A 14089-nucleotide genomic window follows, 5' to 3' on the forward strand; every position below is an offset into this window, starting at 1 on the left:
TTACAAACGAATTTTCTTGTGAAAATTCCGAATTTAGTTTTTCGAAGCCTGTTTGACAGAGTTCATTTTTGGTTTTCAAAAACATTTCAGTTCAACGACGACAAAAAAAAACCAGACGAGTAAGAAATTGTTTGGTTTGTCGATTTCAGATTAAAATTTTGCATTTCCTTATAAATAATACAAAGTAAAGCACGGAATTTTTTTGTGGTTTTTATGGTCTATGTAAGTCTGCAAACAAATCTTTTGTATTCTGGAATATAAATGGATATTTGGTTTCCAAGTTAGGGCAGATACAATTTTTATTAAAAGAAGTCAAACGAGCTCAGGAATCCTTGTGAATAGAATACAATATCTTATGTTTATTTGCATACTTTTGTAGATCTATTAAAGCACATGAAGTACTTCATCTGCGTACTATCTGAAATCAAATGCAGTGACAATTGAAATGTATAAACACATTGTATTATTTGCAGAAGGTGGAATTCAAGTTTCTGAAAAGAGGACATATATGTTGCTTTAGTTGCTTAGTTCGAACTAGTTGAAACATTAGTTGAATAGAATATCCTAGAAATAAATACATAAGTGGGCAATATACCTCAATTTATAACTGCAATAAATCAGAAAATTCAAATGAAATCCCAGCCGGTCCAAATACGTGTGTGTACATCTAAAGATGGAATGGGAATGCAAGGAACCGACCTCTTCACTTGGCGCCCGTCACAACAAACATGGCGATCTGAAGTGCCAGACGATCGGATCGTATATACATAGTATAGAGCACATCTAGCACTTGTAGTCTCTAGTATGGCGAAGTATAGAAATGGTACCCGGCTGGGGTTTTTAAGGGGTTGATTTATAGGACCTGCGATTAGCAGAATCGGAAATGTCCAAGCCGATGCGAGGCAAAATATACGACCTGTCCAGATTTTGATACAACCAACTGGTTTCCAACCGAAAGAGAAGAGAACCGTGACCGAATCGAGAAACGTTTTCAGATTAAACGGCAGCGGCAGTCAGTTTTCTGTATATGTGTTTTTATTTCGCACTGAAAATATTTAGACTTATGTGTCAGCGAAGATGCAAAATACCCCGGGGATACTCCGGGCCCAAGTGACCAGAAATAAAGCAAAAAAAACCCAAAACATTCTATACCCCGATAAAGGAAGTGGACTCCGTTTTCACACCTACACGCTAAAAAATACATACCAAATTGGGAGCGGACGACTGCAGTGTGTGTTTGCATTTGTTTCAGTTTCTGTTACGCCACATGCACATGTCGAGAGATCGGCGAAGATATGCAATACGTATGTATATATGTACATATATATCCCCGATTTAGTGGAACTCTGCGTCCCAACCCTTTCCATTCTGGTCGCTGGCCTTTGGTCATCCTGGCGTATCGAAATGGTTTTTGACTTTTGCCGACGCCTTTTGTGTGTGCGTACACCCTCTATTTTTCTTGGCTACTGCATTACACATGCCGCTGCCAAAATTACGCCGAATTCACAACTTATGCCTTGCGTTCGCCATTTCATGTCCTGGCATTTTCAAAAATGGATAAAATGCATCGCCGAATGTGGCCATCTCTCACTCAGCCGTTTGATTTATGGCCCAGAGTATCTCGTTTCACGAGAAGCCAGTTGCCAATGGCGGATGGGGGGATCCTAGCGAATGGAAGCCATAAAAGTGAGGAGCGATCTTACTCAGATCACTCACGAATGAATTTTACGTTTATTATGCCTCAGCACAGAAAAATAGGCCACAGTGGGCTTGAAATGCAAAAAATATAGAGGAAACCCAAACATTATTATATTCCATATTTAAGAACCCACATTTTTTCTCCTCACTCATCTTGAAAGTATTCATTAGTCTCTAGTAGCACCAAGAATCCTAAGTTCGTAAGCTAAGAAGCACCATTTTGGTTAAAATTAAAATTAAATTAAAAACTCATACAAATCTTTAAATTACTACTGTCTGTCTTCAACACATCATTTTGTTCAGTGCCTGGCAATATGGCTGCTAATAGGGTCCAGCTCGGCTCCTCTGCCCCTGCCCCAGCTCAACCCTGTTCCTCGTATTGGATTGGATTAATTGGCACCCATGGGAGGAGGAGGAGGAGGATCGGGATGGTCCGTCAAAGCGGCAGCGGCAGCGACCCCTATGGTTATAAAAAAGAAAGATACCGAGTAGCCCCGGCCCTGGTCCGGCATAATGGCCAATCATCTCGACGGCTGCTTACAGCTGCTCCCTGTTCTCTGATCCCCGATCCCGATCCCAGATCCCAGATCCAAGACCCATTGTCCTCGTCTTCCGCTGCGTCTTGCAGCCATAAAAGTTTATGGCAGCCGGGAAAAGTAACGAAACATTCAAACTTTTTGTGCCGTTAACGAAGCCTCCTGCTCTTTCGATCCACGAACAATTCCCAGTGGAGGTTGTATGTCTCTATTAGCGACGACAATGGAGGACGGCGGAGGGCAGCATCCAGCGGAGATTGTAAATTTTATGCCATGTATATACATACATATGTACATACAGACATACGTCATGCAGAAATGGGTGTACATATGCACTGAGCGAAATCGAGCCTTTGGGTGTATTCAAAGAGCTCTCTCCTTAGAAAAACTGATAAAAAGTATATGCAATACATTCTGATCCCTAAAACTCTGCTTTCAGTGTCTTTTGGGATCCCTTGTTCTGGGTTACACATATTTTAACCACTTATTTCCATCTGTATATCTAAATTAGAAGGAATTCCCCTAGTTGAATCCACGTCTCTTCTCTTTTTTTTGAATACACGTCTTTGACTTTTATGCATTTATTGCTGTGAAAAAATGTTAATTCTCAACGTTATATTTTTATTTGACTTTTACATTTCGATCTTCTCGCCCTGAGATCTCCATTCGACCATACATAGTTGGCTCTTTGACCATCCTTATGGCCATATATTGAACTGGGTGAATTGGTTCATTCGCTTCGGACAGGTCTACTGTGTATTAATTGGTCAACGGCTGAAAAAAAAACAGAAAGTTAACGTTGTAAATCAATCGTGGTAAGAGATCTAAAGGTTTCAAAGTCTTAAGCGACAAAATTCAGAGATCTCTAATTACTGTATTAATAAACAAGTCAAATAAAGGATGCTAGTGAGCTAAAATAAAAGCGTTTCTTTTGTGTTTATCTTAGTTTAATTTATTTATAGACTTATAGATTGAATCATCATAAGTTGCATCCAAAGTGAGCGCATCTCAAATTAATAAAAACATATGAAAAAAGCACGGTCAATATTTGTGTCAACTCGACGTCATAAATATGACAATACCGATATTCTTGTTGTAAATTCTCAAATTGTCTACTGATATAATTTACTTATCATTTTGTCAGCTCCTTAATATAGAATTCATTCATTAACAATAATGCTGATCTTTTAAGTTATCTAATATGTATATGTCATTAGCAATTGGTATTCACCTTTGAAATTATAAATACACTCGACTTCATATTAAAAATGCTGTGAATGTGCTTAAAAACGAAAACCACTGCTTGCTGCATTCATATAAATTTTAAAATGAATAAAATGAATAAAACACAAAGCAGAAACATTTTCGCTTAGGCTTCTTCTTAAGGTGAAGATCCATATCCATCCGGTTGGCGATTCCATTTGGATGCCCCGCGGTTTCAAGTTCAGATTGGATAAGATCGGATCGTATCGACCGGAGGCAGTGGACAGTGGAGTGCCTATTGTGTGCGGGAGTTTGATTAACACAACATCCACTGACCAAGTCTTTATTAGTGACCATGCACTAATTAGGCCCTGTCGTGTGATTTGGGCTCTTCGCATTCGTTCGCATTCGTTGTCACTCGATGCAAATGAATCGCGTCTCTGTGGAGCACAAGATCATAAAAGCCGCTAAAAGGTGTGGGTGGAAAAGAAAAACAAAACCCCAACCAGCCAGCGATCGAATCTTTTTGTTGATCGAATTGATTAGAGCTGCGATACGTATCTTTTGTATCTTTCGTATGTGCGTTGCTGGCCAGCGAGGGTGTAATTAATCACAACACTCAAGTTCGTCACTTGACCGAAGTGCTAAGTGCGTTAAAAACGCAAATTTACATAGTCCGAATTTTGGCCATCAACACACGGCTACTTTTATGCGTTACAGTTGGCGTTGAAACAGTGCAGTGTTTTAGCTATATATTCAATAATACGAATAATCAAACTGGATTGAAATAGTTTAAGGATACGAAAAACACTTTTCGCACATATGTCGCCACTTTTGTACCCTGCACAGGTTTGTGTCCGGGCTGAACGTTATGTGGGTTGATTGGATTGGATTGGTTCGAGTCCATGCTGGCATTGGCGGGGCTGCCATTCTAATATCTACACATTTCAGGAGTTGCCAGTCTGATTTCTACACAAGTGTATTCGATTTATTATTCGATATTCGTTGAAATTGAGTAGGCATCGACATAAGTTCCAGCTCTAATTCGCACGGAATTTGTTTGTCATTCAAGAAAATTTGTAATTCACCGCATTTTCCCCCATCAAGCGCGTAATCTACAGAATTAGAGCCAAGATGGTAAGTACATGGCTGAGTTCATTTAGTAAAACCGTTAACGAAGTGAAACCGCCTGTTATGCAGTACCAGCCATCCCTGAAAGTCCAGCCCGCCGAGGTGTCCGTGCTGAACGCCACCGGCCGTGTGGGAATGCCCACGGAGGCCAACTGCCTGAACCAACTGGCCCACGTCCACCGGCTGCGCGACTCGGAGCTGAACTACAACGAGCACCAGTACAACCTGAACATGCAGATGCTGCGCAACCGCGAGGGTCTCGGTGTGCCCCTCAAGATGGGAATGGAGCGCTTCGCCGCTCGCCAGGTGGGCCGCCTGCCTTTCCTTCCGTCCAGGTGAGCATCTAACAAGCTCTGGGAGCCTCTCAGTCTGGGCAGGAATCCCTGTAGCCCAAGAAAGCTTCTGTTTCCGGGGGCCGCAGAGAACCCTGCATATAGATCTGTAAACATTTGATTCATGCATTCATTCCTTCTATTGCAGCAACTTTATGGACGATGTCCTGACTGGCCGCTGTGACTCCATTGGCTTCGAGGACTTCATGAACTTGCCCGAGTACAGCGAGCAAATGCGTCAGCCCCACGCTGTGGTGGAGAAATCTCTGGGAATTCACCTATAGATCCCTAAATGCCCAGCATTCAACCCTTACAGTCTAAGACATTAAATTCAGCAAATAAAATATATTTTGGTGCGCCTAGCGAAAGGAAGTCAAGTTTCATCATTTCTTTGAGCCAAATTTATTCGTATTTTGTTTGCTTTAACATCAATATTTAACTATTTCGTTAAACTTACACATTTTATTCGAACAAATCTAAGAACTAAACGAAAATATTGGCAGAAGGGTGTTGTACTGAGGAGTTTCGTTAAAATAATAAACTGAAGAGATATGCGTCGACATCATTCATTATTTGTAAATATAAAACAAGAGTGGTAAAATGGACGAATTCGTTTCATAAAATTAGACTTATACTTAGGGAAACTGAATTGTAAACGGAGGGCGCATTTCAACTTAAACAGGCATTGCATATATACATGTTTTTTTTTTATATAAAAAGGAGAAGACAGTAATTGAAAAAAACATAGTTAATTAAACACATTACATTCTTTAAAAAAACATCTAAGCCAGCGTTTCTATTGCTCTTCGCTAGATTTGTATTGTGCTGCGAGTTTAAGCTTCAATTACTGGAGTTATCCCTTTTATTGTGATGATAGGCATTCGTATTTTATAGTATTTATTCTTTTATATGCAAGAAGGAGAAATTGCAAAAGGTTATCGGTGAAGTCTCGATTTCAGCTTCTAGTAGATCCAATTAACAGGCACCCACTGCTCCTCGTGGCTCATCTGATCCAGCGTTTCCACCACCTGACGGAACGTTTCATCAAAGTCCTCGTTCACGATGACCATGTCGAAGTATTTCTCGTACTTCCGCTGGACGAAGCTGCTCTCCTCGACAGTGGCCACCAGGTCGTCGTCCTGTTCAGAAGAGTCATAGAAAGCGAATGTGTTAAGCAATGTTTGGGTATTCAGGCAGATATCTAACAGGGCTACCAGGGTGGCCTAGGTGCGCCAAGCGGATGAGTGATTTGAGCACATTTTATACGTTATTACAGTTAAGGATAGGTCAGAAAACATTACCTCATACAAGGACGCTAGGGACTCGAGCGTACGGGCGCGTCTGGAGCTAAATCTTATGGAACTCTGGCGATCAAACTGTGGAATACGTGCGCGGATTAAAGGAGTGCCTAATCTATGGGGCTACATCAAACATACAGATAAATTCCTGTTGGAGCCCGTGGCCCTGCGATCCGCATAGATAGTCTTGAGCTGATCCATGCCCGGCGCTGCCACAAAGATGACAAACGGCATCAGTTCCTGGCTGTTGTGCAGGATCTTTAGGGCGTTCGGTGCACAATCCAGGATGCACATACGCCCACTATTAATCACATCCTTGATGGACTGCAAATGGGTGCCGTACAGATTGCCATTGTGCTCGCCGTACTCCAAGAACTCGTTGTTCCTCACGGCCTCTTCCATCTCCTCCCGGTCCATGAACCAATAGCTACTGCCGTTCTCCTCCAAGGCGCGCTTGGGGCGACTGGTATCTGAAGTTATACCAAGAACACAAATTATATAGTACCGCAAATAGTAAATAGTATAGTTCGTAAATTGTACATACGTGGAATAACCGCTCCGAACTTGTCCACATCGCTGTTGATCAGGCGATTCTTGAGCGTTCGTCTTCCCACTCCGGAAACCCCGATGAGAACCAGGGTTTTCCTGCGAAACGGTGGCATTCGCGTGACCTCCTCATAGAGCAGCAACTCAGCCTTGTCGAACTCGCAATTGGCCACCGATCGGTACATGGTCTTGCGCTTTCGCTTCGAGATCTGTTGCGACATACAATGTTTAGTGGAAACCCATTACTGGAAACCCATTACGAAAACTGACCCTTGTCCCGCAAATGCCAATTTTGTGAACGTAGTCCGCCTCGGGGGCCACAAAGGCTTTGCGCCGCTCCTCCAGCTCTTGAGATGGTATGAGTCCAATTTTGTCAGATTCGGCAGTTATGTTCTTGGCCTGCCACCAGTTGGGATCCTTAACATTGATGATCTATGTACAATGGCAACGATATACATTGATTAGGTTTACTAAATTGGTTCTCATCTGTCCAACTCACCTGCAAAATGTCGCCCGATTTGAAGGGCAATCCAATATCCCTGCATGGCAGCAGTGAATCTTCAGAAGGATTGTATGTGAATAGCGCACGCATGTAGCACTGATGGAATAGGAAAACATCAACATTGTTACTATTTTTGAAGCATTTAACTCTTTTAGTAGCTTTACTATGCCAGGATTTACTTACTTAGTTGCAAGCGCTTTGAGAAATTTCAAGGGAATTCATTGTGTTTGTCTAATAGTAATTTTATACGTTGATGATTTTGAATTTCAAACGAATGGAGATTATTTTGAGTAAGGTTTTGAGTAAGGGTTTGATAACTAAACGTATTCAACTACTACCAATTACTGTTCAAATGAAAATGGTCATAAAGTGAGTAATTAGCGTACAACTGGATAGCACATTTTGTAAGTTGGCGAGCAGAACAAACTGAAAACCCTTTATGGACAAGAACATGGTTCTAGATTCATTATTTGAATTTTAAATGGCCAATAAAGTAATTAGGATAAACTTTCAACTAATCGAAACTCATGCAAGCAAGCAGCAATCTGTGGGAGAAATCTTCAAGCAGACATCGAACTTACCGTCAGTTTCTTGCCCGTCTCGAGACTCGCGATGCCATTCTGTTTTCCCTGACCCCAACTCACAGTGTAGCGGCCGCTCTTGATCTCCTCGTCCACGTTGGGTCCGATCTTCAGGGTGAGATTCTCCTTGGCCCGCGACACCTCCACCTGCAGCTCATCGGGTGTTCGAACTGAGGTGCCGTTCACCTCCAGGATGACATCTCCGACATGCAGCATGCTCTGTTTGTCGATCACTCCACCCGCCAGAATCCTGGCCACCACCAGCTGCTTGAACTCGTCCAGTTCGACGGTCAGGCCGAGCGGCTTGTTGGGATCTCGGCGCAGACCCACCATCTTGATGGTCTCCACTGGCATCTTGGTGTTGAGCACGTCCTCGGTGAACAGGTAGCCTCCCGATTGGCGTTGGCTGGCGATCTCTAGTTGGCTGGTGGATCCACCGGCAGCTTTAAGTCGTTGCTCGTAGAGTGCACCTATCTCATCATGGGCGCGCAAAAGAGCCTGATGAATGAAAAATGTGTTAAATGTGTTATTTGAATATTGCATTACATTGGTTTCTGTTCTGTTCCGTACTTGCAACATCTATACTAGCATGATCCCTCACTCACTCTTTCATCAGATTTTAAGGCTTAATAAAATAAACATTTCTGAGCCGACCTTACTCAGCACTAGGAAAACGAGAGTCTCAATAAAAGTTTTTTGCAGTGCCAGTCTGGTGTTTGTTTTAAATGTCGGATAACTCAGCACTTGAAATACAAATAAGTAGCTACCGGATGTAGAAAGAGCCACAGAAGCAATATCTTATAAGCATCTTAGATACATTTTTTAGCCTTAAAGATTGGCATTGTCTGAATTATATTCCAGATCCAAGACCACATAGAAAGGCTTTCGCTATGACTTTCCCTGGCTACTTACACGAAAATGCGGCTGGGCGAGAAGCTTGGCAAGCTCTCGCGATTCCAGGCGCCTCGACGGTGAGAACTTGCGGATGATGTCGTCGCAGATGGGCTTGTTGTTCAGATGAGCGGGCAGGAATACTGGCACTGGCTGCGGCTCGGTCGGATTCAGCTGGAATGGCGAAAAACAAAAAAACGAAGAGATGAGTTTCTCATGTGCGGCTAATTAAATCCAGAGCTCTTCGTCTGGGCGTGCCTGCCCTAGGTCAAGTTAAGATGCCTCCGACTTAATTGAGTGAGTGCGTTAATTGGTCCAGCTTTTTGGGCAGACATCTCTGGCCATCCATGTGCACACTATATACGAGCATGACATGCCATTTAACCCCGGGTGAACTCTGCTCTATGCCGACAACAGAATGCTTGGAGTCTTAGGTCGAAAATTGGGTCGCTTGCCATTTGAATTTGGGTCGCATGGAAAGTGAGTTTTCATCTTTAATTGCACATAATTCCATCTTTCCGGGACTACTTGTCCCTGTCTACAACTACAGCGTTTGTTGTTCCCTTGCCTCTTGTGTTCACTGTATTCATTGTATTCTGGGCCCATTGGCGGATTCCGTCCACGATGGGAAAGTCATCTGAGTCAGCTCATGCAATATTTATGCGTATTTAACGTGGGAGTGCTTTTCTCTCTGAAATCTGCAATCTGTAGAATTGAAAGGCAGAAACGGAGAGGGAATGCATTTTCTCTCTAACTGAATGGAAAGAAAGGGATTTCCTGCTATAATTTATTTACGTTAATTATGGTAAACTCTTAGGAATGTTTATAATATATCTAGATTTTAGTAACTTAAGTAGGAACTCTTCTTGAATGGTTATATGGTTCTTATATGGTTTTCAGAGATAAGCTTTGGAACCCATTTACATTCACGGATGAGTAATCCCGACCACTTATGTTTGTTTATGTACCGAACCAGTGCAGATCGTATTTCTGCAGTGTTCCACGGATTTTCCCTAGCTTCGCCTTTTCCGTGTGAAAAGCTGCGAAGAAGCCCCACGCGACAGACAGTCCCCACCCTTTATGACACACACCCACAACTGTTACTGATACTTTGGGCTTTCACCTCCACTCAGCAAAACGTTTTCGTCATGACAACGTCAGTTTAAATTTGCCTCAAAATATTGTGTACCGCAACAGGTGCTTACTAATTAAGCAAACTGATAATTAGACACACAATCGAAAAAACACGTAAATAAGTGGCGAATTTGTTTCTCATTTGAAGCTAACAGTGGCACGAAATATTTAAACTAAAATAACCAAAGTAACGTGATAAAGTTTTAAGAGCTTAGTGGCATTAAGTATGTAATTACATTAACAGTTGGTTATATTTTCAGATGACTTTTATTTGTTTTTTTCATTTCTTATTTTTGGAGCCACTCCCAAAACGCTGGTGAGCGCTTATCGTGCATATGTGTGTGTGTGTGTGCTGAGAGAGCCACTCTTTTTCAGTTTCATAGTATGCAGTTTGGGGTTTTGGAAATGCCAAAACATGGCCAAGACTGTTAATGCTTGTTGGCCAGGTTACAAAACAGTTCTCGGCGACTACGTCATCAATTCAAGCTCGGAAAAGCTTTCTGCAGCGGGGTTACCAAGGCACTAGCACAACACACTAATAACTGCTCTAGTTTTTCGTTTTTCCGTTTTTACAACAATATTGATTGGTACATCACAAGCACCTTATTATGGGCTTATTATTTTTACACGGAAAATGGTTAATGAACATTGTTGAATTCGAAAAAGAGAGGGCTGAGAGAGCACCAACTAACTGTTGCTTTTCGGTTTCAAGACGCCCGTTTAAGCCACGCTCACAAACACCAACGTAAAACACCAATACAGTCAGACACAAATGTTTATTTGAATGAGTGAGTGCCAAAGCCACCAAAGCGCGCGTTTTAAACCGGAATGTGAACCTCACCTTAGCACTGTTCGCAAGTAACTGACTCACGAGCTCACGAGTAACTGAAACAAGCGGCGAGAGCGAGTGAGCTAGTGAGAGCTAGGGCTAGCTTTGTTTTCTTCTCAGCACCAGCTCACTGGCTTGCCGTGTTAAAAGCTTAGCGAGAGCCAAGTTACAACTGTACACTGTCTGTTATGTTAACAGTGGCTTAAATACACAGCGATGCGCCCTCTCTTTCGCTTAAAAAAGCATGACCCCTCACTTTAAAGTTAAACTGTGGAAAACTTTATAAAATACAAGTACTCGAAGTAGATTTAAAATATAATACTGATATGAAATAGTCTGGGCTTAGTTCTCCACATACGTGTTTAAACACTTTAAAATTAAGTAAACAAAATTTTATTAATTAAAGAAAATATAAGTATAAACCATAAATTCCATATGACAAATTACCATAAAACATATGACAAGAAATGTTAAAATATATTTGTTTACCTATTTTAATACTCTCTTTGTTGAATGAAACAGCGCCTTAAATAAGTAATTTTGGTTATAACATGTATCGCCCTATTGTTACCAACTACTTAGCCGATCTTAACAGCATCTAAAACCAAGCTTTTTCGTACTCCCGACCACAGCTGCATTAGTAGGCCAACGAGTTTAGCGCTTTTTGTGCATCGTTATCGAGCGCAGGTAACATAAAAAGCGTATTGTTTACGCTGGAAAAATATTTTCAAACCGGTTCGTACTCTTATTCACACTCAAATACACACAACTTCTCGGGGTGTTGATGTCAAAGAGTTGGCACGGCGACTTGTCCGTGTTTTATGTAATCTGCATAAAATGGGGGAGTGTTCCAAGGAGCGGTGACGACAGGCGAAAGGGGGAGGGGGGAAAGGAAAACAGGGGAATTGGTAGTGACATTTCATATTTTCTTATCTCGTGACTCGTGGCTTAATTACTTTCACTGCTTTTCTCAACAGCCACCGACCACAGCAGAAAACCACAATCGCATGAGCCTGCCGAGAAAATACCTCGGAAAATGTTGTATTCTAATTATGGTCGTCACGCGATGTTGCTTTCGATAATATTTGCTTTTGATTTTTATAATGTTAGTTTGGGTCTTGATAATTAAGATTAAGATTAAGCATGCAGACTACAGGTACATAGACGCAGCCCAAAACTGCCACGCCCACACTTTTGTAATATTCTATCGGTATGCCAAAAAAGTTTTGAAAAATGAAAAATTTTTAATAATCTTGTAAATGTCAACCAATTTGCCAAACATTTTGCCACGTCCCCACTTTTGAAACATTTTTTAATTTTTTGACATTTAAATCTATTTTCATTTCTTATTTTTATCAATATGCCAAACTGAGTAAGGTTATCTGATAGTCGGGAAACTTGACTGTAGCGTTCTCTCTTTTTTTTTAAGTAATACCTTTTTTTTGATAATTAAATATTATACAACACAACAAATTCGTATTAGTTTTGTGTGTAACTCCAACTTATTGTTTTTCTAGTTGGCCTGCGTGTTTGCCACAGAAACAGCAAATAATATTTACAATTTGATTAGGCTACAAACATTCTGGCAGTTCGTTTGAATAAGAAGCTCCCAAGCAAGCGCTAAATGTGTCAGGTCAAGATAATTTCCACTTCAATGGTTATGTCACGATGATCTAATAAAAATCCCTACCCATCTGCATAAGGCCAACTCATTTGCGGAAGCAATACAGGTCAAGTTTAGTGCGAAAACTCAAAAGAGGAAGGCAAAAAATAAAAGCATATGCTAATGGGCCATAACGAACGCGAGAAAGCCATTGCAGTACATTGCTAAAGTGAGAAAATCTTTTTAAATACAAAAATAATTTTCTTTTCTTTTTGGCGCTTGTGATGATGTAATAAGAAAATCAAACACTCGCGCGTACAAGCAGCACGGAAAATTCTATCTAGACCGAAAAATCAGCATGCAATGCCATCGATGGAGTAAACACAAATTGTGGAACTGTGTGTGTGTGTGGCTGGGAATGGAAAAATCATGTGTGGAAAACCGTATGCGCACTTTTCTTATTGAGCAGATGCTCGAAGGCAAGTAAGTGGGTCAGGAATTGTATCGTGTATATGTTCTGGTCTACTTACCATCAGTTCCTTGTGGGGCGTATTGGAGTTACTACGCAGTAATCCCTTGAGGAAGATCTCATCGTGGTCGGATAGGTCAGTTGAGTTGCGAAAGGCGGCTAAAACGAGGCGAAAGTGTTTTACCTTAATCACAGTCGTAAAGTGGCAATCGAAAACAGACGGAATGACAATCGTTTTGTCAGCTATTTGCTACCCTTTCAATTCATCATACAAGGGCATGCGAAGGAATTTGGAAGAGAACTAACTAGATATACTTATATCTGCATATTCTTGGATTAAACATCCTATTCTGTGCTAACGTATTTTCATAAACACATTAAAAAAACACATATCTTCAAACTATATTTATATTTTTTTGCAATGAGTAAAATCCATAGATATCTATTAGTTGTATTTACTTCAACACTACAACACAATTAACAGAGCTTGATGCGAAGCACCTTAAATATAATATATGAAAATAATATAAGTCAAATACCCCTTTTTTTTGAGGACACCCCTGGCACGTACCGTTATCGGACGTATCGTCCTCGCCATTCACTTTGTTGTTGCTGGCCAATAGCTCCACTTTATCCTGGCGAGCTTGGCGCCGCGAGCGCGCGCTCCACCGAACCATTTTGGAGGAACAGGAACTGGGAGGTGGCGAAAATAACAGCCCAAATAACTGTACTCCAGAGGAAGGAGTCTAACCTGTGTGTTTCTTAGACAGCCATAGCCTAGCCTCTTCAACACAACATGTCTTCTTCTAATAATCACTTGTTGTAATTGTCATAAACACAACGCCACGCAAACAACAACAACAACAAAACTCGCGGCTAAAAAACACACTCCACCACAAGAGAAAAAACAACCGACTTGTTTGTGAGAAAGTGGCTAACTAAACTTTAACTCAAAACCGCTTTTGTTGCTGCAGCTGCCAAAATGAAAGCTCTATAACATGGAAAGCTTTTGCAGACGCAAAGTGAGAAAACGTGTTACTATCGGTGTTTAAATCTTGTGTTTATCGGCGCCACTTCTTTTGGCTACGTTTTTGTTACTCTATTTGTAAAAAATATGATTTGAACTACATTTATTTTACTTAATGTACGATTAACGCAGGACTGTCATAAAAATATCTGTCTAATAACATTACTATTGTTTGTTGACCAATTTTTTTATATATGTAGCTCTAAGGTAGTCAGAAAGGCATGGTATTGTTGTTGGTTTGTGTCATTCATAATTTATGTGGTAATATTTGCATATATATTTTGAAAATCTTAGAATTTCCGTAAATGC

General features: G+C 41.0%; 2 protein-coding genes across 4 annotated transcripts; one reads left to right on the forward strand and one right to left on the reverse strand.

Moving 5' to 3' along the window:
* Positions 1-4415: 4415 nt before the first annotated feature.
* On the forward strand, positions 4416-5272 carry LOC120445690 (proteasome maturation protein). The gene is made up of 3 exons (XM_039626247.2): positions 4416-4574; positions 4638-4903; positions 5049-5272. Exons 1-3 carry the CDS (start codon positions 4572-4574, stop codon positions 5182-5184), a joined length of 405 nt encoding a protein of 134 aa, XP_039482181.1. The 5' UTR covers positions 4416-4571; the 3' UTR covers positions 5185-5272.
* Positions 5273-5780: 508 nt separating this feature from the next.
* LOC120445688 (protein PALS2) lies at positions 5781-13676 on the reverse strand. 3 transcript variants are annotated; one of them, XM_039626245.2, is made up of 10 exons: positions 13325-13676; positions 12815-12912; positions 8740-8892; positions 7891-8325; positions 7244-7342; positions 7015-7176; positions 6743-6953; positions 6337-6668; positions 6202-6276; positions 5781-6039 (listed from the first exon to the last, which is right to left on the reverse strand). In XM_039626245.2, exons 1-10 carry the CDS (start codon positions 13428-13430, stop codon positions 5863-5865), a joined length of 1848 nt encoding a protein of 615 aa, XP_039482179.1. In that variant the 5' UTR covers positions 13431-13676; the 3' UTR covers positions 5781-5862. The 3 variants fall into 3 exon arrangements, with proteins under 3 accessions (XP_039482179.1, XP_039482178.1, XP_039482180.1); XM_039626244.2 differs by having other exon boundaries at positions 7828-8325; positions 13325-13674; XM_039626246.2 differs by lacking the exons at positions 7891-8325; positions 8740-8892; positions 12815-12912; positions 13325-13676 and adding an exon at positions 7430-7481.
* Positions 13677-14089: the final 413 nt, after the last annotated feature.

This window comes from Drosophila santomea, chromosome 2R, assembly GCF_016746245.2.
Source record: "Drosophila santomea strain STO CAGO 1482 chromosome 2R, Prin_Dsan_1.1, whole genome shotgun sequence".
NCBI lineage: Eukaryota > Metazoa > Arthropoda > Insecta > Diptera > Drosophilidae > Drosophila > Drosophila santomea.